At 44.0% G+C, this 24,207-nt stretch overlaps 1 protein-coding gene across 1 annotated transcript in view; it reads right to left on the reverse strand.

Moving 5' to 3' along the window:
- The window catches only part of LOC311149252 (3',5'-cyclic-AMP phosphodiesterase 4B-like), an 86,749-nt gene that overhangs the window by 45,915 nt on the left and 16,627 nt on the right, over positions 1–24,207 (reverse strand). Inside the window, exon 5 of the mRNA XM_084186355.1 lies at positions 14,763–14,812. Within this exon, the coding sequence (XP_084042481.1) occupies positions 14,763–14,812 (50 nt within the window). The remainder of the gene's footprint in view (positions 1–14,762; positions 14,813–24,207) is intronic.

Genomic DNA, 24,207 nt, shown 5'->3' on the forward strand with positions numbered 1-24,207 from the left:
GGTGGTCCCTGCGCGCACGACCCACGTGCAGTTCCAGGTCTCCGGCAGCCTCTGGAACTGCCGTTCTGCGGCCAACAAGGCATAGTTCATCTCAGCCTATGCTACCCTCCAGTCCCTTGACTTCTTGGCGCTGACGGAAACATGGATTACCACAGAAAACACTGCTACTCCTACTGCTCTTTCCTCGTCTGACCATGTGTTCTCACATACCCCGAGAGCATCTGGTCAGCGCGGCGGTGGCACAGGAATCCTCATCTCTCCCAAGTGGACATTCTCTCTTTTTCCCCTGACCCATCTGTCTATCTCCTCATTTGAATTCCATGCTGTCACAGTCACTAGCCCATTCAAGCTTAACATCCTTGTCATTTATCGCCCTCCAGGTTCCCTTGGATAGTTCATCAATGAGCTTGACGCCTTGATAAGTTCCTTTCCTGAGGATGGCTCACCCCTCACAGTTCTGGGTGACTTTAACCTCCCTACGTCTGCCTTTGACTCATTTCTCTCTGCCTCCTTCTTTTTACTCCTTTCCTCTTTTGACCTCACCCTCTCACTGTCCCCCCCTACTCACAAGGCAGGCAATACGCTTGACCTCATCTTTACTAGATGCTGTTCTTCTACTAATCTCACTGCAACTCCCCTCCAAGTCTCCGACCACTACTTTGTATCCTTTTCTCTCTCGCTCTCCTCCAACACTACTCACTCAGCCCCAACTCAGATGGTAATGTGCCGTCGCAACCTTCGCTCTCTCTCCTGCTACTCTCTCCTCTTCCATCCTATCATCTCTTCCCTCTGCTAAATTCTCCCTCCGATCTCCTGATTCTGCCTCCTCAACCCTCTTCTCCTCCCTTTCTGCATTTTTTGACTCTGTATATCCCCTATCCTCCTTGCCGGCTCGGTCCTCCCCTCCTGCTCCATGGCTTTACGACTCATTGCGAGCTCACAGAAGAGGGCTCCAGGCAGAAATGGAGGAAAACTAGCCAACTCTCCTGCTATCTCTCTCAGAATGACCTTCTTGATCCAAACCAGTCAGGTTTCAAGACTGGTCATTCAACTGAGACTGCTCTTCTCTGTGTCACGGAGGCTCTCCGCACTGCTAAAGCTAACTCTCTCTCCTCTGCTCTTATCCTTCTAGACCTATCCGCTGCCTTTGATACTGTGAACCATCAGATCCTCCTCTCCACCCTCTCCGAATTGGGCATCTCCGGCGCTGCTCACTCTTGGATTGCGTCCTACCTGAAAGGTCGCTCCTACCAGATGGCGTGGCGAGAATCTGTCTCCGCACCACGTGCTCTCACCACTGGTGTCACCCAGGGCTCAGTTCTAGGCCCTCTCCTATTCTCTCTATACACCAAGTCACTTGGCTCTGTCATATCCTCACATGGTCTCTCCTATCATTGATACGCAGACGACACACAATTAATTTTCTCCTTTCCCCCTTCTGATAACCAGGTGGCGAATCGCATCACTGCATGTCTGGCAGACATATCAGTGTGGATGTCGGATCACCACCTCAAGCTGAGCCTCGGCAAGACGGAGCTGCTCTTCCTCCCGGGGAAGGACTGCCCGCTCCATGATCTCACCATCACGGTTGACAACTCCATTGTGTCCTCCTCCCAGAGTGCAAAGAACCTTGGCGTGACCCTGGACAACACCCTGTCGTTCTCCGCTAACATCAAAGCGGTCACCCGATCCTGCAGGTTCATGCTCTACAACATTCACAGAGTACGACCCTACCTTACACAGAAAGTGGCACAGGTCCTAATCCAGGCACTTGTCATCTCCCGTCTGGATTACTGCAACTCGCTGTTGGCTGGGCTCCCTGCCTGTGCCATTAAACCCCTACGAACGCTGCAGCCTGTCTGGTGTTCAACCTTCCCAAGTTCTGCTTGCCTACGGAGCTGTGAGGGGAACGGCACCTCCTTACCTTCAGGCTCTGATCAGACCCTACACCCAAATGAGGGCACTACGTTCATCCACCTCTGGCCTGCTAGCTCCCCTACCTCTACGGAAGGACAGTTCCCGCTCAGCCCAGTCAAAGCTATTCGCTGCTCTGGCACCCCAATGGTGGAACAAGCTCTCCCACTACGCCAGGACAGCGGAGTCACTGACCACCTTCCGGAGATACTTGAAACCCTACCTCTTTAAGGAATACCTGGAATAGTATAAAGTAATCCTTCTTCCCCCACCCCCCATAAAAAAAAAAAAAAACTGTCTATCATAAGTTGAATGCATCAATTTGTAAGTCGCTCTGGATAAGAACGTCTGCTAAATGATGTAAATGTACACACATTCACACACACACACTTTTAGTGAGGACACTTTGTTAAAGTTAGGCACACATGCTTGCAAAGTTTATTCATATTCTATTCAGTTTCTATGGAACAATGACATTCTGTAATCAGTAAAAACTAATTTTCCCTTCAGCTGGAGACCAGATCCAGTTAGCAGGCTAAATTATTTGATCACCATAAACACTGGGTTTCACACTGCTCCTTTCTGCCTGCATACCAGACAACCAGGACCAGCCTGGCCCAGCGCCTCCCTTCTCTTCCCGTCAAAAAGGGACCAGAGACCTGAGGCCAGTTCCAGTTAACAGTTTAAATGAGTTGACCACCATTAACACCCTCTCATGGGTTTCACTCCTCTCTGCCTTGCTACTAGAGAACAGAGAACAACCTGGCCCTGTGCTACCCTTCTCTTTCCTTCCTGTAAGCTAGACTAGAGGCCATAATCAGTTGACCGTCATAAGCACTCTCTCTCGGGTTTCACTGTTTCACTCTTCCTGGCTACCAGAGAATTCTGCCTGGTTAACTGCTCCTTCTGGGGCCTGTGAGCAGGAAACAGTCAAGAGTGACTGGCAGGAGGTAATATTATATACAGAGGACAGAAATCCTGTAAAGGACCACAGGGCAGCATAATACTGGGCTGGAGAAAAGTGGCCCAACACTCTGACATCTGGGGTCAGGAGTACCTATTGCCCAATAATGTTATTGCAGACTAGAGGGAAAGGGAATATCGTGTGTGTGCGTGCATGTGGGTTGTCCTGACCGGGAACACACACTGTGTCTGACCACCAGCAGGGCAGCAGGGACTAATAATCACCTTGGCAACGGGCAGCGGTGTGTGGCATGCTGGTATGGTATTTAGTGGACGTGCTGTGTCAGAGCACAGGGAGGGATGGCTGTGGCATTCAGAAAGGCTGGACGTGCCATAGGACCCACTACTGATGCCAACAGGGATACCATGAGAAGGGCAGATGTCTGATAGTGTCATCACTTCTTAATTAAGTGTGTAAGTGCAAAGGGGGAATGCTTGAGATCAGCTGTCTGTGTGTGTGTGTGTGTGTATTCCTGAATATGTATAGCTGTGGTCATGAGGGAACCACATCCCAGTCCCTGGCAGATGGCCACCTCTGTGTCAGTGAGAAACCCAAGGCAGGTGCACCCAGCGTGGTATCTATTATCACCCGAGCCCCTGGTTTCTCCTCACCTCCAGCTGGGCCTGTCAGATATAGGCAAGTCACTGAGACATTTAAATAAAGGCAGAGACTATATGTGGATAAGTGGGGATTAGCTGAGTTAGCGCTAGGAGGATGTGTCTGTGTATGTGTACACTCAGGCTGGCAGCCTGTAGAGAGAGATGGAGCTTAAAGGGCAGGTATAGCACGTACCGCCGGGGAACGCAAGGCTAAGGTCACGATGCATAGTTGCATACTGGGCCACACGTACAAGGCTTGCCACACACACACACATAAGCATGCATGCACGTCCGCACATGAATGCACACACAAAGTTAGTTTAACGAGTCAAGAGCATAAGGGTCCTTATCAGTTCACTGAGTGTCTTTGGCATACTTCACCAGAGGGCATACTTCACCTCCTACTCGCCACTCCCTACACCCTTCTCTCCTGGTATCCTTTCTCTCCCTCGTCAATGTCTCTCTACAATACTTTCTCTCTTCTCTTCCTCTCTCTAATCCATCCTCTTTACCCCCTGTTTGTCTCACACTCTTTCCTAATACCTCTGACCCCTCTTTTCCCTCCTCCCTGGTCTCTACATTCTTCCTCTCCTCCTCTCCTCTCTTCTTTCTGACCTCTTGGGTGCATTCCTGCAGCTTGGATTTGTTAGCAAGGGACTCCATATCTCTCTAACCCTGTCTTCTCATCTCCCCATCTTTCTCCTCTTCTTTTTTTCTCCCTCTACCCTCAGTGACATCTCTGTTGCATTCCTGCACGCCAGCACTGTATTAGCAGCATGGTCAGACCAGGATGGGCATATTAATTAACATTTATAAACTGGATGATGATGAGTACCTCTTCATTCCCTGTCTGCATGGGCTCAGGTCATTACAGCCTAGGCATTTATTATATTGTAGGACCACACACACTCACACACACACACAGACACACACAGATGCACACAGACAGAGAGAGCACCAGGGTTTAAAGAGAATAGACGTATTAAGTGTTACTTAAAAAGTGCCCAGACTTTATTGAATTCAGAGAAATAGGTAATGTTTCCACCCTAAACTATAAAGGGCCTTGACTGCAAACAGGTGGTTGGAATTTATGAACCAGCAATGACAGGACGACACATTCTTATGCCTTAAAAGTACTGAGTGCTGTGGTTTAAAGTTAACCACAAACTAAGCCACGTTCCAAGATTAATCAGTGATTTGCTGGAACTTTGACATAGAGGAGCCCTCACCAAATATGTGCCTAAAGCTTAGAGGGTCATCTGGTGATGCTCTTAGACAATGAAGAGCCAAAATAGGACCCCTTAAGGGGACTACCAAATATAGCAGAGGCTATCTTTACCTTTACCCCTCTCCTGTTTTATAACAGTGCTTACCTTAGCTCCAGACTTCATTTAACTCAATGAGAGCTATAATAAGAATGTGAGTGTTCCTGAAGGTTCCTGTTTGTGTGTGTGTGTGTGTGTGTGTGTGTGAGGAAAGGGAACCTGACAAAAGCAGGCAAAGCAGGGTCTGACAAGGATCACTTTGTTCTTTGAGGGTTGGCAAAACTTGGCACGCCTGGCAAAGTCATCAAGCATTCTTAAGAGAGTTTTTGGCTTTTTCTAATGGACAGCCATCCTACGCCTTATCCTGGGAACAGACCTATAACCTATGCTGTGTGTGTGTGTGTATTTGTGTTTGTGGGCATTCGTGCATGCATGCAGGTGTACGTGTGTGTGTGTGCGTGCATGTCCATGTGTCTCTCTCTATGCTCTATTGCAGGGTTTCCCAAACTCGGTCCTGTGGCCCCCCTGGGTGCACGTTTAGGTTTTTGCCCGGCACTACATAGCTGATTTAAATAACCAACTCATCATCAAGCCTTTATTATTTGAATCGGGGGGGGGGAGGGGGGTAACCCTGCCCTATTACATAACAGTCCTACATTGTTCATACCACTTTAGCCATACATTTAGACTAGGCTTACTGCATGCCAAAACAAACACTACTCCTGAGCTTAGCTTTGAAATAACACAGGGCCTCCCATTGGGATAATGTCATGCATCATAGATAAATAGTCTAACAATGGAGCTTTACAATGGGACTTTCACTTAAAAGCCAGACTATTAACGCCTTTCTATACAGCCAAACATACAGTGTGTGAATGAAGCCTGCAAATTTTTACTCACACGCACGCACACACAGATACCTTTTACTGTTTGAAGTGGGATCGATCAGGAAGCCACGTCATGCTTAGAGTCTGGTCCAAAATTATTGTCACCCTTGATAAAGATGAGAGAAAAAGACTGAGCTATATTGTATGCTCCAAAAAATGGGGAAATTATATTATTTTATTTGAATACAATTGCTCAGAGAAAGAGATTTTGTTTAACAAGTAATACTTTTTATTTTCAAAAAGATAGGTGTGAAAATGGTTGGCACCCCGAAAGATTCTTATAAGTAAAATAAAACAAAATTAAATCTGCATAAACATTCTCCTTTAAAAAAAAAAAAATTCTCAGCCTAAGGAACTTTATTGTGGCCTTCCATGGCTTCCTGTTTCACTAGGGTATAAAAATGAGGTAACGCGTGTAAAATCCCTTTGTCATCCATCTCCATGGGAAAAGGCAAAAAGCTCACAAACGAAAAGACAAATGGTTGATGACTGTCACGGATCCCCCTGGTACTGCTGCTCATTCCGTTCACCAGCTCCGGAGGTCTACGTCACCGGCCTTCTAGGCGTCACTGACCTGGATCATTACCACCAACCCCGGACTGTCTTGTCTCATTACGCACACCTGGTTCCCATTCCCCCTGATTAGTATGTGTAAATATGTGCCCTCTGTTCCCCATTGTCTTTGTCGATTATTGTCCCATGTCCGTTGGTCTCGTGAGTACCGTGTATTGTGCTGTTGTTATTACGGGTCTCGTCCCCTGTATTGTTTAGAGGTTTACACCTCACTCTTTTGTTTGGGAACCATCCCTGTGTTATATATATATACATGTTTGTTTTGGGCTTCGTCCCCATCATTTTGTATGACGTACCTTGTGTTGGGTGGAGGAAATAAAAACCCTAATACGTATTCCTGCACCTGTTTTCTAATCATTATACAACGTGACAGTGACCTTCATAAATCATGCAATGGGTACAAAAATATAGCTAAAAAATTGAATATACCACTTACCACTATTAGGGCAACAATTAAGAAGTTTAAAACCACTGGACCAGTGCTAAACTTGCCTGGTATTGGATGCAAGTGTATCTTGTCCCCACGCACAGTGAGGGAGATGGTTCGGAAGGCAAAGAAAAATCCAAGGGCCAAAGTTAGACATTTTTTGTTAGTTTTTTTAAACAAGGAGTCACCTTTGAGACCAGGGAGCCCTGCACATACAATTCATGGACAAATCAAAATCAGATGCAAATCAAAATCAGTGCAAAAACAAACTAAAATACAACCCAACAAACAATCAATAAAAACAGCCACATTTTTCAGCTAATAGTTCCCCAATCAATATTTTAAATTGCCCAAGAGGCATCAGAGCGTCCAATTTCAGTATATTTTGCAGTTGGTTCCAGCAATCAGGTGCGTTGAAATTAAAAGCGGATTTACCTAATTAAAGAACGAATTATAGAACTTGGTCGTATCTTCGGGTCTCCAAATCTACAATTAGACGGCACCTCCATTCCAATAGGCTCTTTGGAAGGGTTGCCAGAAAAATCCTTTATTGAGAGCAATCAACAAATGTAAATGCCTGGAGTTTGTTAAACGACATTGGCTCTTGGATTGGAACCGGTGATATGGTCAGAAAATAGAGGTCTTTGGCCACGCACACCAGTGGTGGGTTTGGCCTTGAAAGAAGAATGCATATGCAGAAAACAACCTCATACCTACTGTAAAATATGGTGGTGGATCGTTGATGTTATGGAGCTGTTTTTCTTCCACTGGTCAACAGCATAATGAACTCTACCAAGTAACAGGCCATTTTAGCCAAAAACCTGGTTGCCTCTGCCAGGAAGCTGAAACTTGGCCGCAAGTGGATTTTTCCAGCAAGACAGTTATCCCAAGCACACATCAAAATCCACAAAGAAATGGCGTCCTTTCCCCCTTGCGGCAGGTGTGGGATGCAGGCGCGAGCTCGGCCCCTATTCTCCGGTTGGATCGCAGTGGTTATTTGCTGAAGTGGTAGTTGCTTGTTAAAAATGTAATGTAATACAATGGCAATTCGGGTTATAGGTTAAAATACTATGCATGAATGCCGACATGGTTGGATCGCAATGGTTGTTTGCTGAAGTGGTAGTTGCTTGTTAAAAATGTAATGTAATACAATGGCAATTCGGGTTATAGGTTAAAATCCTACGCATGAATGCCAAAATTATTAAGCACATTAATTGATAATGATGGAAAGTAAGATATGCAAGATATTTGAATAGATATTTTTTTAATAGCTATATAAATATATTGAGGTGAGAGCATTGGAAATGCTTTTGGCGGTTGACCTGCTTCTGTTTTGTGGGTGGCACTATGTGATGTTTTCGATGGATGGGTCCTGGCCCCTCGCGGGCATAGGGATCCGGGGGGACAGGGGTGGTATGCTGATCACTGGGATGACGGCCCAACTTGGGATGGGGAGGGGTTCTAGCGGGGGAATTAGTGGAGAACAATTGGAGGGTTATTTAGTAACATTGCAAATATCATGGTACAGCTACATGGACACTCAATCACTATGGTATTTTTTATTGGTAAATTTACAAACATATATTATGATAAATAGATTTGAAACTTTTATCTCATTATGGTATGTGGTGAAATAAGTATAGCCAGTTATAATTGTAATGGCTTAGCAGATAATAACAAAAGAAGAACAATATTTACATTGCTCAAAGAGAAGGAATATAATATCTATTGTTTACAGGAAACCCATTCAACAATTCTAGATGAAGGAATGGGGGGGCGAAATATACTTCTCCCATGGGCTAAGAAACTCAAAAGGGGTGATGATATTAATGAACAGTAATTTCGATCCGAATGTGCAAATTGTCCAAACAGATATGCAAGGTAGATGGAATATTTTAAATATGTTATTGGACCATAAACAAATATGGCTCATTAACCTTTACGGTCCAAAAATTGATGATCCACACTTCTTTGAAAATGTATATAATAAATTATCGACCTTGCAAGCAATTCAAGACTAGTGGGAGATTATAATACCGTTTTAAATAGCTCAATTGACCGTAAAGGAAATCACACTACAAACAATCACCCTCATGCTCTTAAGGAAATCGTGAATGTCATGGATACATTAGAACTAGTAGATACAGTGGGGGAAAAAAGTATTTAGTCAGCCACCAATTGTGCAAGTTCTCCCACTTAAAAAGATGAGAGAGGCCTGTAATTTTCATCATAGGTACACGTCAACTATGACAGACAAAATGAGGAAAAGAATTCCAGAAAATCACATTGTAGGATTTTTAATGAATTTATTTGCAAATTATGGTGGAAAATAAGTATTTGGTCAATAACAAAAGTTTCTCAATACTTTGTTATATACCCTTTGTTGGCAATGACACAGGTCAAACGTTTTCTGTAAGTCTTCACACGGTTTTCACACACTGTTGCTGGTATTTTGGCCCATTCCTCCATGCAGATCTCCTCTAGAGCAGTGATGTTTTGGGGCTGTCGCTGGGCAACACGGACTTTCAACTCCCTCCAAAGATGTTCTATGGGGTTGAGATCTGGAGACTGGCTAGGCCACTCCAGGACCTTGAAATGCTTCTTACGAAGGCACTCCTTCATTGCACGGGCGGTGTGTTTGGGATCATTGTCATGCTGAAAGACCCAGCCATGTTTCATCTTCAATGCCCTTGCTGATGGAAGGAGGTTTTCACTCAAAATCTCACGATACATGGCCCCATTCATTCTTTCCTTTACACGGATCAGTCGTCCTGGTCCCTTTGCAGAAAAACAGCCCCAAAGCATGATGTTTCCACCCCCATGCTTCACAGTAGGTATGGTGTTCTTTGGATGCAACTCAGCATTCTTTGTTCTCCAAACACGACGAGTTGAGTTTTTACCAAAAAGTTCTATTTTGGTTTCATCTGACCATATGACATTCTCCCAATCCTCTACTGGATCATCCAAATGCACTCTAGCAAACTTCAGACAGGCCTGGACATGTACTGGCTTAAGCAAGGGGACACGTCTGGCACTGCAGGATTTGAGTCCCTGGCGGCGTAGTGTGTTACTGATGGTAGGCTTTGTTACTTTGGTCCCAGCTCTCTGCAGGTCATTCACTAGGTCCCCCCGTGTGGTTCTGGGATTTTTGCTCACCGTTCTTGTGATCATTTTGACCCCACGGGGTGAGATCTTGCGTGGAGCCCCAGATCGAGGGAGATTATCAGTGGTCTTGTATGTCTTCCATTTCCTAATAATTGCTCCCACAGTTGATTTCTTCAAACCAAGCTGCTTACCTATTGCAGATTCAGTCTTCCCAGCCTGGTGCAGGTCTACAATTTTGTTTCTGGTGTCCTTTGACAGCTCTTTGGTCTTGGCCATAGTGGTGTTTGGAGTGTGACTGTTTGAGGTTGTGGACAGGTGTCTTTTATACTGATAACAAGTTCAAACAGGTGCCATTAATACAGGTAACGAGTGGAGGACAGAGGAGCCTCTTAAAGAAGAAGTTACAGGTCTGTGAGAGCCAGAAATCTTGCTTGTTTGTAGGTGACCAAATACTTATTTTCCACCATAATTTGCAAATAAATTCATTAAAAATCCTACAATGTGATTTTCTGGAGAAAAAAAATCTCAAATTGTCTGTCATAGTTGACGTGTACCTATGATGAAAATCACAGGCCTCTCTCATCTTTTTAAGTGGGAGAACTTGCACAATTGGTGGCTGACTAAATACTTTTTTCCCCCAATGTATGTATGCATATGTGTATGTATGTGTATATATATATATGTGTATGTATGTGTATATGTATATATATATGTATATATGTGAGGAAAAAAAAACATATGGGGGATTGGAAGTGAGGCAGACAATTACATTGATGGAAGTTACAATCTATCTGCAATATTAAAGCTGATCTACCCCCCAAAAAAGTATAATAATAAAAAAATGGCTACCTGACCACAAAATCATTATTTTGCAATGGCCATCTCAGTCTCTGGACCAACTTGAAAACCTGTAGTTTGAATTGAAGAGGGCAGTCCATAAGTACAGACCAAAGGATATCAAGGATCTGGAAAGATTCTGCATGCCCTAGGATCCCTCCCAATATGTTCTCAAATCTCATAAAACTTTTGTTAAAGGGTCAGCTCCGTAAACTTTGCATAGGGAGGTTGCTGAACACAGGGGTGAGTATAGAACACAGGGGTGCCAATACTTTTGACACCTATTTTTTAGAGTTTTTTTTGTATTACTTGTTAAACAAAATCAGTAATTGTATTAGCATAAAATAATATAATTTCAATTTTTTTGGAGCATACAATATAGCTCAGTATTTGTATTAATTTTTGCTCATCTTTATCAGGGGTGCCAATATTGTTGGACCTGACTGTATGTGTTTCCCCCTATCCATAGTCCAGTCAACACAGGCAGGGGAAAACATTTCCACTATGACAGAGTAACAGAGGCCTCTGTTATGCATGACCATCACAACAACAGAACAGCAACATTCCTCTGGTGAGAAATACACAGGAATCCAGGAAGCAGGCAGACTTCCCCAACCTGTTCTGATAGTCATCAATGATCAGTGACAATCTCTCTCCTCGATCTCTCTCCTCTCTCTCCTCTATCGCTTCCTGTTTCTCCTCTATCAGCCACCGTGAGAAATTGCACTACGTTTTTTCCAATTCCCTGCATGCCCTGCTGCTGCGGTGTACGCTACATGGCGCGTGCCATTTGTGTGCCGGTGAGAAGTTATGACAACAGCCCCCGCTGTGTTGGTCCTCACTGTGATAAAAACATCAGGTCCTGATAACCTTATGGAGTCTGTGTGTGGTTATTTCCATTCTCTACTGTACAAGATATAGTACACAGAGTATTGTGGATTTTTCTATTCTCTACCGGGCTGTACAACATACACAACAATAACAGAACAGATGATGAGGCCTAACCCTAACACTTATCACAGCTCGTGCCATGACATTGCGTGAACTGCGAGTGTGCGGACCGCAGACCAGTGTGTGTGTTTATCTGTGTTTTATCTTGTGTGTGAGTGTTTCTACCAGTGCCTACGTGTTTGTGCGACGTGGGCACAGAGACAATGGCCCTTTGTCTGTCCGCATCCTATTTTCCCCCCAGTCCGCTGAGTGAGCAAACACAGTGGCCACACACACAGCCTCCCTGCCTGCCAGACACAAAAACACCTCCTGGGTTATGTCAGTCCGTCCAGCGCATTCCTTTACGACAGGGACAACAGGCCAATAACAGGATCAATCTGCTCCCCTCTTCCTGCCCTCCATTTCCTCTCCTCCGCCGGCCATAAAGAGAGGGGGAGCAGACAGAGGGAGGATGGGACAGGAATCATTATTTTCCTCTGTCTCATTGTCTCCAGGGCGAAAGAAAAAGACAGGGGCGGGTGTAGGGTTACATCACCCACTGTCATAGAGGGGATGGGGGATGGTGGGGGGTGGGGGGTGGGGGTGGGCTGGAGGGGTGGAGGGGTACAGGTGGAAGTGGGAATGCAACCTCTCAGAGCATGGGAAGAAAATACGATTTGGAAAGGGACAGAGCTGAGTGTGAATTACAGGGGGCCCAGGGGGGTCTCAGACCCTCTGAAGGAGACATGAACCCCCCTAAATGCAACAAAGTCAAACTTTGGGGGGAGTCTCTAAATAATGATAATTTGACCATTGTCCTATTTGTTTAAAATGCAATGCAATTTGTACTGCTACAGTGGTAAATATCAAAATAAAAGCTTATTCCAAATTAAATGAACACCCCCACCTCTGTTTCATGGTTTACATTTTGTTTCATTTTTTCATGTGTCTGCACTTGTCATCCCGGGACAGTCCTGTATTTCAGCCCCTTTTCAGGTCTCCCAATTTTTCTTTAAACAAAAAAGGTCATTTTGTCAGCAAGACGCATCAATTAATTTCAGGCCACAAGAGTGTAGACCCCATTTTTGGGTGTTTTGTAACAGGTGTTTCTTTCCATTCATCAAATGGTGCAAGTGCACAGTGCACTTTTTGGATGATGGAATTATTTTAGAGTGGGCGAACATGCGCAGGTAGCCTACTTTTTGAAGTGATTTGTTCAACAATAAGATGAAAACATCATGACTGGTTGTGTTCATGCCAAATTAAAAGGTAATGAATAAATTAAATGCCGTTAAATGACATGTCTTTACTAGGCCCATCAAAAAATGTGCACACATACAGTAGGTCCTGTGAATAAAAATATAGACCCTGCGAATGTCACAGTATAATTCACTCTCTGGAGGGAGTGATAAATAGAGGGTGGTGTCATGTTTCTGGTGGCATCATGCAGAGTAGCTATGTAGTAGGTAACCAACAATACAGTCAAAGCATTCAGCTACAATATGTGGAAGTCTCATCAACTAGCCTTGTGTCTAGATATGACCTAAGCTAACCTGAGCAAGTGAGGAAACATTTAATATTGGAGGATTGGCTTAGTGCAGTTCGTAGCGTAATCTGCAGCCCCCCCCTCCACACACACACACACACACTCTCAGGACCTGATGAGCCCTCCCTCTCCAGAAACTGGAAGTGCTGGTCTGTCCATCTGCGCTGACAGGAAGTCAACAAAAGCCACATGCAGGCGGGCTGACGTCAATCAGGGCCCTGCACCACTGTCACACAGGAACACCTCCCTCCCCACATTAACACACACACATACGCTCATATACACACACACCCGCTTGAACACACACACTCCGATACACAAACACACTTGCGGAGGACTGCACTCTAAACACACACCTACAAAAACACGTACACACTGTGCATTTACACATACAGAAATGTAGGCCTACTCATATGGACGCACATGCACTCACACACACACACACACACACACACACACACACACACATCACACACTTTTCTATTTCAATCTGTCTTCTCTTTCTCTGGAAACTAGTAGTCAAACCACTTCAAAATGAGACAGATGCAGTAAAAGGGTTTACTTCGGTAATACCGGTTAATCAGAATGATCAAGTCAATGTTATTAATCCCGTAAATACACCCAGCCAATAATAAGGTGTACTCCTCTGTCCTTGCATTCCTTGTATTGTAAGTCTAATAACTGGAAGTGTTTGAGATAACACACAGTGAGAGGAATGAGAGGAATGAAAGTAAGCTCCCTGTGTTATGGCTGTCTGTAGCAGGAGACTCAATGGCATCCCAGTCTCCTTCATTATGACGCTAACCACTAACGAAATCCCACACTTCTCCTGCTATGTTTAATCAACATTTCTGAGAGCTCCTCTATCTCTCTTGCCTCGCCATTCAAGTGTGTGTGTGTGTGTGTGTAACAAAAAGGCCTTGTTGTTAGGGCAGCCTGCCCTCCTCACACTATCACACACGTACCCAGTTTGATAGCTAGTGACGTAGTGTAGGCTGAGAGCCTTAAGCTCAAGGACACAGTACGGAGTTCCCAGTCACACACACATACACACACACGCACACACCATAGTCTCAACTCCCTAATAATGGCTCCAGTACATTCCTAATGAGCAGGATTCACATGCTGTTGTGTTTTCAGTGAGAAGATAAATACATTGGGATAGAGTGGTGAGAGTGAGAGGTTTCCTGGAACTTCCCATCAGAGCAGTGCTAAATGCAGACTAAATACAGGGGATGGGGATGTACTGTTACTAAGGCTGATGACAGAGTCAGAGATGTAGCTCAGTTGGTAGAGCATGGCATTTGCAACGCCAGGGTTGTGGGTTTGATTCCAGTATAAAAAATAAAAATGTATGCACTCACTAACTGTAAGTCGCTCTGGATAAGAGCGTCTGCTAAATGACTAAAATGTAAATGTAAATGTAAGAGGGCCAAGAAGAGGAATCTGAACCGATGAGAGGGGGGAAGGGGCGGGGGTGAGGTCTCAGGGTTCAAGTGTGAGGGTGGTCACATAGACAAGAAATCAAGAGAAGAGAGAGGGAAAGAAGGAGGAGGAAAGAGACAGATAGAAGAGAGACCAAGAGAACAGTCTTGACATTGAGACAGTGTTTCAAGTCAGTAAGTCAGTGGCAAACAGATTGACAGACAAACCAAAATCACTGTTTTTGGGACACCAGATGCATTGTAGAAGAGAGCAGTGCATTCCGGTCTTACCTGGCAGACAGACTCTGGTGATGGGAGGCTGAGTGGCCACAGGGGACCTCCTGAGGAAAGATAAAAAAATGCAATAACATTATCAGTATGGATATGAAATGAATTTTGATAGGCCTACATCAGATTGTTACATTGTGCAATGGCCAACCACATCTGCTAAGCCAATATCGGTTAAGTGCCTCTACATGAGGAGAAACAGAGAGGAAGACAGAGAGGAAGACAGAGAGGAAGACAGAGAGGAAGACAGAGAGGAGCACAAGAATGAGGCCAACATGTCTGTGAGGATTACAGAGAGAAGAGGAGAGAAACACTGAAAGAAAGAGATTGTTTGAGAGAGAAAAAGAGAGTGAGAAAGAGAGAGAAAGAGAGCAAAAGACAGGTGAGGAGAAACAGAGAGAATGAAAGAAAAAGGGACCAGGTAAATGAGGAATAAAATGTGAATTGAGTTCAACAAGCTCAAAGCACATCTGCCTGATCCGCTCTAAGAGTGTGTGTGTGTGTGTGTGTGTGTGTGTATGTGTGTGTGCCTGCAAGTGTGTGTTTACCTACATGTGTGAAGTGTGTCTGCGAGAGTGCATGTGTGGGTGTGTGTGCGCTTTTGCCTGTAAGCGTACATGCACAGGCATGCAAATGTGTGTGTGTGTATGTGTGTGTGCGTATGAGAGAGAGAGAGAGAGAGAGAGAGAGAGAGAGAGAGAAGTGGAAATGGGGGAAGATGTTACCATGCACAACATAATCATGTACATAATGACAGGCAACATCAGGTCAAATTCAATGTTGATGTAAATTACGTATAACTTCCACAAATGAATCTGAGTAAATGCGATTTAGTATTTTGTTTTGAGCTGATGTTTTGAATACAACTAATTATCTGTGTCGGTGATAATAGGGTTGTTTTTGTAAGCTTATGAACCATCCCACAGCTAACCCTGCTTAACAAAGACTGCAATGAGATTAACTATGGGACAAAACAGACAGGGTTGGCTTAGATTGTTGACAACATGTAAACTACATTTAGTCTCCGATGTTCATTGAAAACATACAGTGAGGGAAAAAAGTATTTGATCCCCTGCTGATTTTGTACGTTTGCCCACTGACAAAGACATGATCAGTCTATAATTTTAATGGTAGGTTTATTTGAAAAGTGAGAGACAGAATAACAACAAAAAAATCGAGAAAAACGCATGACAAAAATGTTATAAATTGATTTGCATTTTAATGAGGGAAATATGTATTTGATCCCTCTGCAAAACATGACTTAGTACTTGGTGGCAAAACCCTTGTTGGCAATCACAGAGGTCAGACGTTTCTTGTAGTTGGCCATCAGGTTTGCACACATCTCAGGAGGGATTTTGTCCCACTCCTCTTTGCAGATCTTCTCCAAGTCATTAAGGTTTCGAGGCTGACGTTTGGCAACTCGAACCTTCAGCTCCCTCCACAGATTTTCTATGGGATTAAGGTCTGGAGACTGGCTAGGCCACTCCAGGACCTTAATGTGCTTCTTATTGAGCCACCCCTTTGTTGCCTTGGCTGTGTGTTTTGGGTCATTGTCATGCTGGAATACCCATCCACGACCCATTTTCAATGCCCTGGCTGAGGGAAGGAGGTTCTCACCCAAGATTTGATGGTACATGGTCCCGTCCATCGCCCCTTTGATGCGGTGAAGTTGTCCTGTCCCCTTAGCAGAAAAACACCCCTAAAGCATAATGTTTCCACCTCCATGTTTGACAGTGGGGATGGTGTTCTTGGGGTCATAGACAGCATTCCTCCTCCTCCAAACACGGCGAGTTGAGTTGATGCCAAAGAGCTCAATTTTGGTCTCATCTGACCACAACACTTTCACCCAGTTCTCCTCTGAATCATTCAGATGTTCATTGGCAAACTTCAGACAGGCCTGTATATGTGCTTTCTTGAGCAGGGGGACCTTGTGGGCGCTGCAGGATTTCAGTCCTTCACGGCGTAGTGTGTTACCAATTGTTTTCTTGGTGACTATGGTCCCAGCTGCCTTGAGATCATTGACAAGATCCTCCCGTGTTGTTCTGGGCTGATTCCTCACCGTTCTCATGATCATTGCAACTCCACGAGGTGAGATCTTGCATGGAGCCCCAGGCTGAGGGAGATTGACAGTTCTTTTTTGTTTCTTCCATTTGCAAATAATCGCACCAACTGTTGTCACCTTCTCACCAAGCTGCTTGGTGATGGTCTTGTAGCCCATTCCAGCCTTGTGTAGGTCTACAATCTTGTCCCTAACATCATTGGAGAGCTCTTTGGTCTTGGCCATGGTGGAGTTTGGAATCTGATTGATTGATTGCTTCTGTGGACAGGTGTCTTTTATACAGGTAACAAACTGAGATTAGGAGCACTCCCTTTAAGAGTGTGCTCCTAATCTCAGGTCGTTACCTGTATAAAAGACACATTGGGAGCCAGAAATCTTTCTGATTGAGAGGGTGTCAAATACTTATTTCCCTCATCAAAATGCAAATCAATTTATAACATTTTTGACATGCGTTTTTCTGGATTTTGTTGTTGTTATTCTGTCTCTCACTGTTCAAATAAACCTACCATTCAAATGATAGACTGATCATTTCTTTGTCAGTGGGCAAACGTACAAAATCAGCAGGGGATCAAATACTTTTTTCCCTCACTGTACATGAATTAGGACTTGTTGTCTCTCAAATACATTGTTAAAGTTGTTGGTTAGCTAGCTAGCTAATTTTAGCCATATTAGCATCAGTCAAAACACCTCGAAACAAGACATGGTATCAAGAACAAGATAAAACTAGCTGAAACGAGCCACCTATGATTCCCCACATTGCAGCTTCTTTTTTTTGTACTGTGCACATACTAGGCAAAGGTGGTCGGGGAACTCACAACTCATAAACACATAATATTTTGTCTACCTAGAGTAAGATGATGACAAGGATCTTCAACTAGTAGGCCTCAACCACCTGAAGATTGATATTCATTCGATTTGTCTAGAAGTTTGTGTGATTTTGAGAAAGTACATTTACATTTACGTCATTTAGCAGACGCTCTTATCCAGAGCGACTTACAAATTGGTGCATTCACCTTAATCGTTATAACAAGAACATTTTCAAACACTGAGCACTTGGGAAACTTTGGGTTTCTTTTCCAATGAGATTTACCCCCACACCAGTTGGTCACTGGTGTTTTATGTTAATGTAAGCTCTAGTGTAATTGTGTTTCCATTAGTGGTCTGACACTAAAGACTTGGTGCGAGCATAATCAACAACCTCTGCATCAATTTAGACAGTTGCTTTGTGAAAAAGTGTTAAAGTTCACAGTTAGCCATTGTTATGTAAATGAAAGCTGAAAAGTACCGAGGGCTTGGCCCCAAGTCAGGGCAGGTCCACCAGAGCCATGGCCCAATGAGACACAAGTGCCGGTCTGCGTAAATGGAAACAGAAAAGTCTGTGTCTTTTGGATAAAACACCAGGGTAAATCCTCAATTGAAACTCTGAATATATCAGGGGTGGCCAACCCTCGTGGAGAGCAAGCAGGATTTTCTTCCAGCCCTATTTTAAAGAGATAGTTTACCCAAATTACAAATGTACATGTTTGTTTCCTTACCTTGAAAGCAGACTATGGACAAGGAGAGACTGCAATCTATGCTTTGGTTATCCAGTGCCATCAACCGTTAATATGAGTATTTCATGTGCAGAGCTATGGTGTAGTGGTAATACTCCCTGGGACATGTCACATAACTCCCCACCTAAGAACAGGGATCAATCCCTGCGTCCAACCTTCCCACTGTTTTTCACAGTTGCCTGTCTCCCAATCTAATTTCCTTACTGTTTAAATAAAGTGTAAAAAAGTATATATAAAAAATTATATATATATATATATAAAATATTTGCATACTCTAAATGTAATCCTGTGTAGGGGTTGTGCCAGGGGGCACTGAAATCCACAATAGCAAATCTCACTCCAACCTGTCTTCAAAAGTTGGCAGTCCTGGGTTGAACAGTTGGATACTGCCCTCGTGTGGATGAAGATACAAACTACAGCACATGTACATAATTTTTATTTGACCCTGCTGGTCATCTATGAACAATTGAACATCTTGAAGAACAATCTGGCCTTAATGGCCATGTACTCTTATAATCTCCACCTGGCACAGCGAGAAGAGGACTGGCACCCCTCAGAGAGGGTTCCTCTCTACGTTTCTTCCTAGTTCCTGCCTTTCTAAGGGGTTTTTCCTAGCCACCATGCTTCTACATCTGCATTGCTTGCTCTTTGGGGTTTTAGGATGGGTTTCTGTATAAGCACTTTGTGACATCTGCTGATGTAGAAAGGGCTTTATAAATACATTTGATTGATTGTTATATCCCCCAGATCTATGGAAGCCCGTTCCCGTCACCAAAATAAATACATCTGATTAGGAGGTATGAGATAGTAAGTCATTATTATGAGATAGTAAGTCAGAATTATGTGATAGTAAGTCATTATTATGAGATACATAAGTCTTAATTTTGAGATAGTAAGTCGTTATTATGAGATAGTAAGTCATAACTATGAGATAGTATGTCATTATTATGAGATAGTCAGTCTTTATTTGGTAAACAGCTGATGAATGGGACAGGAGAAATGTAACCACTCTCAAATACATAGATGCAAGGACTCACTATCCATGAGATCAAAATGATAGTTTTAACCAGGTTTTGAAGCTATACAGTGTTTGTTTACAAATACATTCTTTACAAACAATGGAATAAAACAAGCTTATATTTTGGGTTCTGATGGGGTACGACTGTTGGTCATGAGGCATTTCTAAGTTACATTCTTCAAGAATCAATGGCTTTATATTAATAATTTAAAAGTTAAAAAATGGATGTACAAATTCCAGATTGCCCCTTTAATGGATTTAATTGTATTAATGAATTAATTAAATCTGATGTCATCCAAATGTCATCAAACAGGCACCAACCCACATCAACAAAACTCCCCAAACCATTAATATTGAACAATATCACCATAATACAGAGCCTTCAGAAAGTATTCACACCCCTTGACTTTTTTCACATTTTGTTGTGTTACAGCCTGATTTTAAAATGGATTTTGTGTCACTGACCTACACACAATACCCCATAATGTCAATGTGGAATTATGTTTTATTTTTTTAACAAATTAATTAAAAATGAAAAGCTGAAATGTCTTGAGTCAATAAGTAGCTAGCAGGTCTGTTTGATTGGTTACCAAGGCAACTATACTGTAGCTATATAGTAAACTTGCTAGCTACTTCAGTGGATGTTGAACACATACAGTACCAGTCAAAAGTTTGGACACACCTACTCATTCAAGGATTTTTCTTAATTTTAATATTATTTACATTGTAGAATAATAGTGAAGACATCAAAACGATGAAATAACTCATATGGAATCATGTATTAACCAAAAAAGTGTTAAACAAATCAAAATAAAGTCATATTTGAGATACTTCAAATAGCCACCCTTTGCCTGTCACGATCGTCGTAAGAACCGGACCAAGGCACAGCGTGATATGCGTACATTCTTTATTACTTATACACACACGAACAAAACAAACGATACGTGAAGTCCTAGGTATATAACACCAAAACAATCCCTCCGGAACAAGATCCCACAAATAACTAGTGCCAACAGGCTGCCTAAGTGTGGTTCCCAATCAGAGACAACAAGCCACAGCTGCCTCTGATTGGGAACCACCCCGGCCAACATAGAAATACACGAACTAGAACATGAACATAGAAAATACAACATAGACACTACACACCCTGGCTCAACATTTAAGAGTCCCCAGAGCCAGGGCGTGACAGTACCCCCCCCCCCCCCCCCAAAGGCGCGGACTGCGACCGCGCCAACCAAACACAAGAGGGTAGGGGCCGGGTGGGCATTCCGCCTCGGAGGCGGATCCGGCTCCGGGCGTGACCACCACTCTCTCTCTACCCCCCCGTAGCGTCCCTGGTCTGGTCTGGCCCCGCTGGCCGGAGCTGGACTGGACATCGGTGGAGCGGATTGCTCTTGCTCCGGTGTGGAGCAGCTGACGACGCGCACCACTGGCTTGGTGCGGGGAATAGGAACAGGCCGGACCGGGCTGACGACACGCACCACTGGCTTGGTGCGGGGAGCAGGAACAGGCCGGACCGGGCTGGCGACGCGCACCACTGGCTTGGTGCGAGGGACAGGAACAGGCCGGGCTGGACTGGGAACACGCACCACAGGCTTGGTGCGGGGAGAAAGAACAGGCTGGGCCGGACTGTCGACGCGCACCACTGGTTTGGTGCGGGGAGCAGGAACGGGCCGGGCTGGACTGGGAACACGCACCATTGGCTTGGTGCGGGGAGCCGGAACGGGCCGGGCCGGACTGTGGATGCGGACTGGAGGTCTGGAGCGGAGAGCTGACACAACCCGTCCTGGCTGAATGCCTATCTCCACACAATATGTGTGAGGCATCAGCACAGGACGTACAGGGCTGTGCACTCGTACTGGCGCTACAGCACGTGGCACTGGCGCAGGATATACGGGACCGAGGAGGGGTACTGGAGGCCACGAGCGTTGAGCCGGCACACTCCGTCCTGGCTGCATGCCCACCTTAGCACGACACGTGCGTGGTGCTAGCACAGGACGTACAGGACTGTGCCGGAACACTCGCGGCACAGTACGTGGCTCCGCATAACACGGAGCCTGCCCAGTCTACACGCTCCCTAGCCTGAGTACGGGGAGTTGGCTCTGCTCTACCTCTAGGCTCCGCCAACCACCCCTTTAGCCCCCCCCAAAAAATTATTGGGGCTGTCTCTCGGGCTTCCTCCTCGGCCGGTACCCTCTGCGTTGCCGCTGCTCCTCTCTGTAGCGCGCCTCCACAGTCTCCTCCCAAGGACGGCGATCCATTCCGGCCTGAATCTCGTCCCAAGTCCAGGATCCCTTCCCGTCCAGGATCTCCTCCCAAGTCCAGGCGCAGCGTGATATGCGTACATTCTTTATTACTTGTTATCCCACAAATAACTAGTGCCAACAGGCTGCCTAAGTATGGTCCCCAATCAGAGACAACAAGCCACAGCTGCCTCTGATTGGGAACCACCCCGGCCAACATAGAAATACACGAACTAGAACATGAACATAGAAAATACAACATAGACACTACACACCCTTGAAAAGTCATAGTCAATCGATCAATAATATAATAATACTTTTAGCAAAAAAATATATTTTCAATTTACGATCTGTAGAAACAATGAGAATAGAACGGTTCAGAACTTTTGTAAATCATCACTATATATGGCAAATAGAAATCCAATATGGATGGTGTTAAGAGATAGATGGGAGGTGTTGAATGGAGCTGAAGGATGGGACTAATAACAACAACTAATAACAACAAGATAACTAATGTAAAGCATACTGTGTCCATAATAAGTATATAGGTTATAGGTTGAGAGCTTTTGTGAAAGAGCAGAGTTAGAAAAATATGGCATATAGAAGCAAACCAGATGGAGGAAGTTCAGGAGTAAAAACAAACAAAATATAATTATTGTAGAATTTGACTGTGTCCATAAAATGTTTATAGTATGTATCGGCTGGAAGTAGAGGCCTAAGTGTTGTTGTTCACTAGTTTACTCCAATTGGGGAAGGGGTGGTGGGGTTGGAAAGTAATGAAGGGAAATTTAATTTTAAAAAGGATATGTGTGTGTGTATGGATGGATGTATATATGTATGTATGTATGTATGTATATATATGTGTGTGTATTTATGTGTATGTGTGTATGTGTGTATGTATGTATGTATATGTATGTATGTATGTATGTATGTATGTATGTATGTATGTATGTATGTATATATATATATATATATATATATATATATATATATATATATATATATATATATATATTGCGAGAGAAAAAAACATATGGGGGATTGGAAGTGATGCAGACAATTACATTGATGGAAGTTACAATCTATCTGAAATATGAACGCTGATCTACCCCCTAAAAAAATAAAAAATAACAGGTGTGCCTTCTTAAAAGTTAATTTGTGGAATTTCTTTCCATCTTAATGCGTTTGAGCCAATCAGTTGTGTTGTGACAAGGTAGGGGTGGCATACAGAAGAAAGCCCTATTTGGTAAAACACCAAGTCCATATTATGGCAAGAACAGCTCAAATAAGCAAAGTGATATGATGTTTTTATGGTATAAATAATAATAATAATAATAATATGCCATGTAGCAGACGCTTTTATCCAAAGCGACTTACAGTCATGCGTGCATACATTTTTGTGTATGGGTGGTCCCGGGGATCGAACCCACTACCTTGGCGTTACAAGCGCCGTGCTCTACCAGCTGAGCTACAGAGGACCACCACCGGTATAATGATGTCATGTCATAGTATCATGGGGAACAGGTTAGAGTTACTAGATAAAGGGGTTAGGAGACAGGAAGTCTACATTCCATTATGTCAAGGTAGATTAGTGATGTTTAGGATAGCATGAGTGATGTTTAGGATAGTGACTTGGGGTAAAGAGTTATGAACATCAAAGACAGGGAGTGCCCATGGAGACTTGCCAGATGTATGACAGGAAGAGGGTAATAAAGGATATATAAGGTAGAGTGTCTTCTTTGTTCAAGTTAGTTCGTAACACCAAGGGGCAAAGCTCTGTCCATTGTGGTCATTGTTGTAACGAACCCGGTACCGACAATTCAACATTTGCATTAACTTTCTACAAAGTGTCTAAGTATATCCTTGCATCCTCACTTCTCAATACCAGAAACTCATCATAACACAAAGAGAAATGACAGTCCATCATTACTTTAAGACATGAAAGTCAGTCAATACGGAACATTTCAAGAACTTTGAAAGTTTCTTCAAGTGCAATCGCAAAAACCATCAAGCGCTATGATGAAACTGGCTCTCATGAGGACAGCCACAGGAAAGGAAGACCCAGAGTTACCTCTGCTGCAGAGGATAAGTTCATTAGAGTTATCAGCCTGAGAAATTGCAGACCAAATAAATGCTTCACAGAGTTCAAGTCACAGACCCAACATCAACTGTTCAGAGGGGACTGTGTGAATCAGGCCTTCATGGTCGAATTGCTGCAAAGAAGCCACTACTAAAGGACACCAATAATAAGAAGAGACCTGCTTTGGCCAAGAAACACAAGGAACGGACATTGGACCGATGGAAATTTGTCCTTTGGTCTGGAGTCCAAATTGGAGATTTTTGGTTCCAACCGCTGTGTCTTTGTGAGACGCGGTGTGGGTGAACGGATGATCTCCACATGTGTATTTCCCACCATAAAGCATGGAGGAGGAGGTGTTATGGTGTGGGGGTTCTTTGCTGGTGACACTGTCTGTGATTTACTTAGAATTCAAAGCACACTTAACTAGCACGGCTACCACAGCATTCTGCAGCGATATGCCATCCCATCTGGTTTGGGCTTAGTGGGACTATCATT

This window comes from Coregonus lavaretus (genome assembly GCF_964263955.1).
Source record: "Coregonus lavaretus genome assembly, chromosome: 21".
NCBI lineage: Eukaryota > Metazoa > Chordata > Actinopteri > Salmoniformes > Salmonidae > Coregonus > Coregonus lavaretus.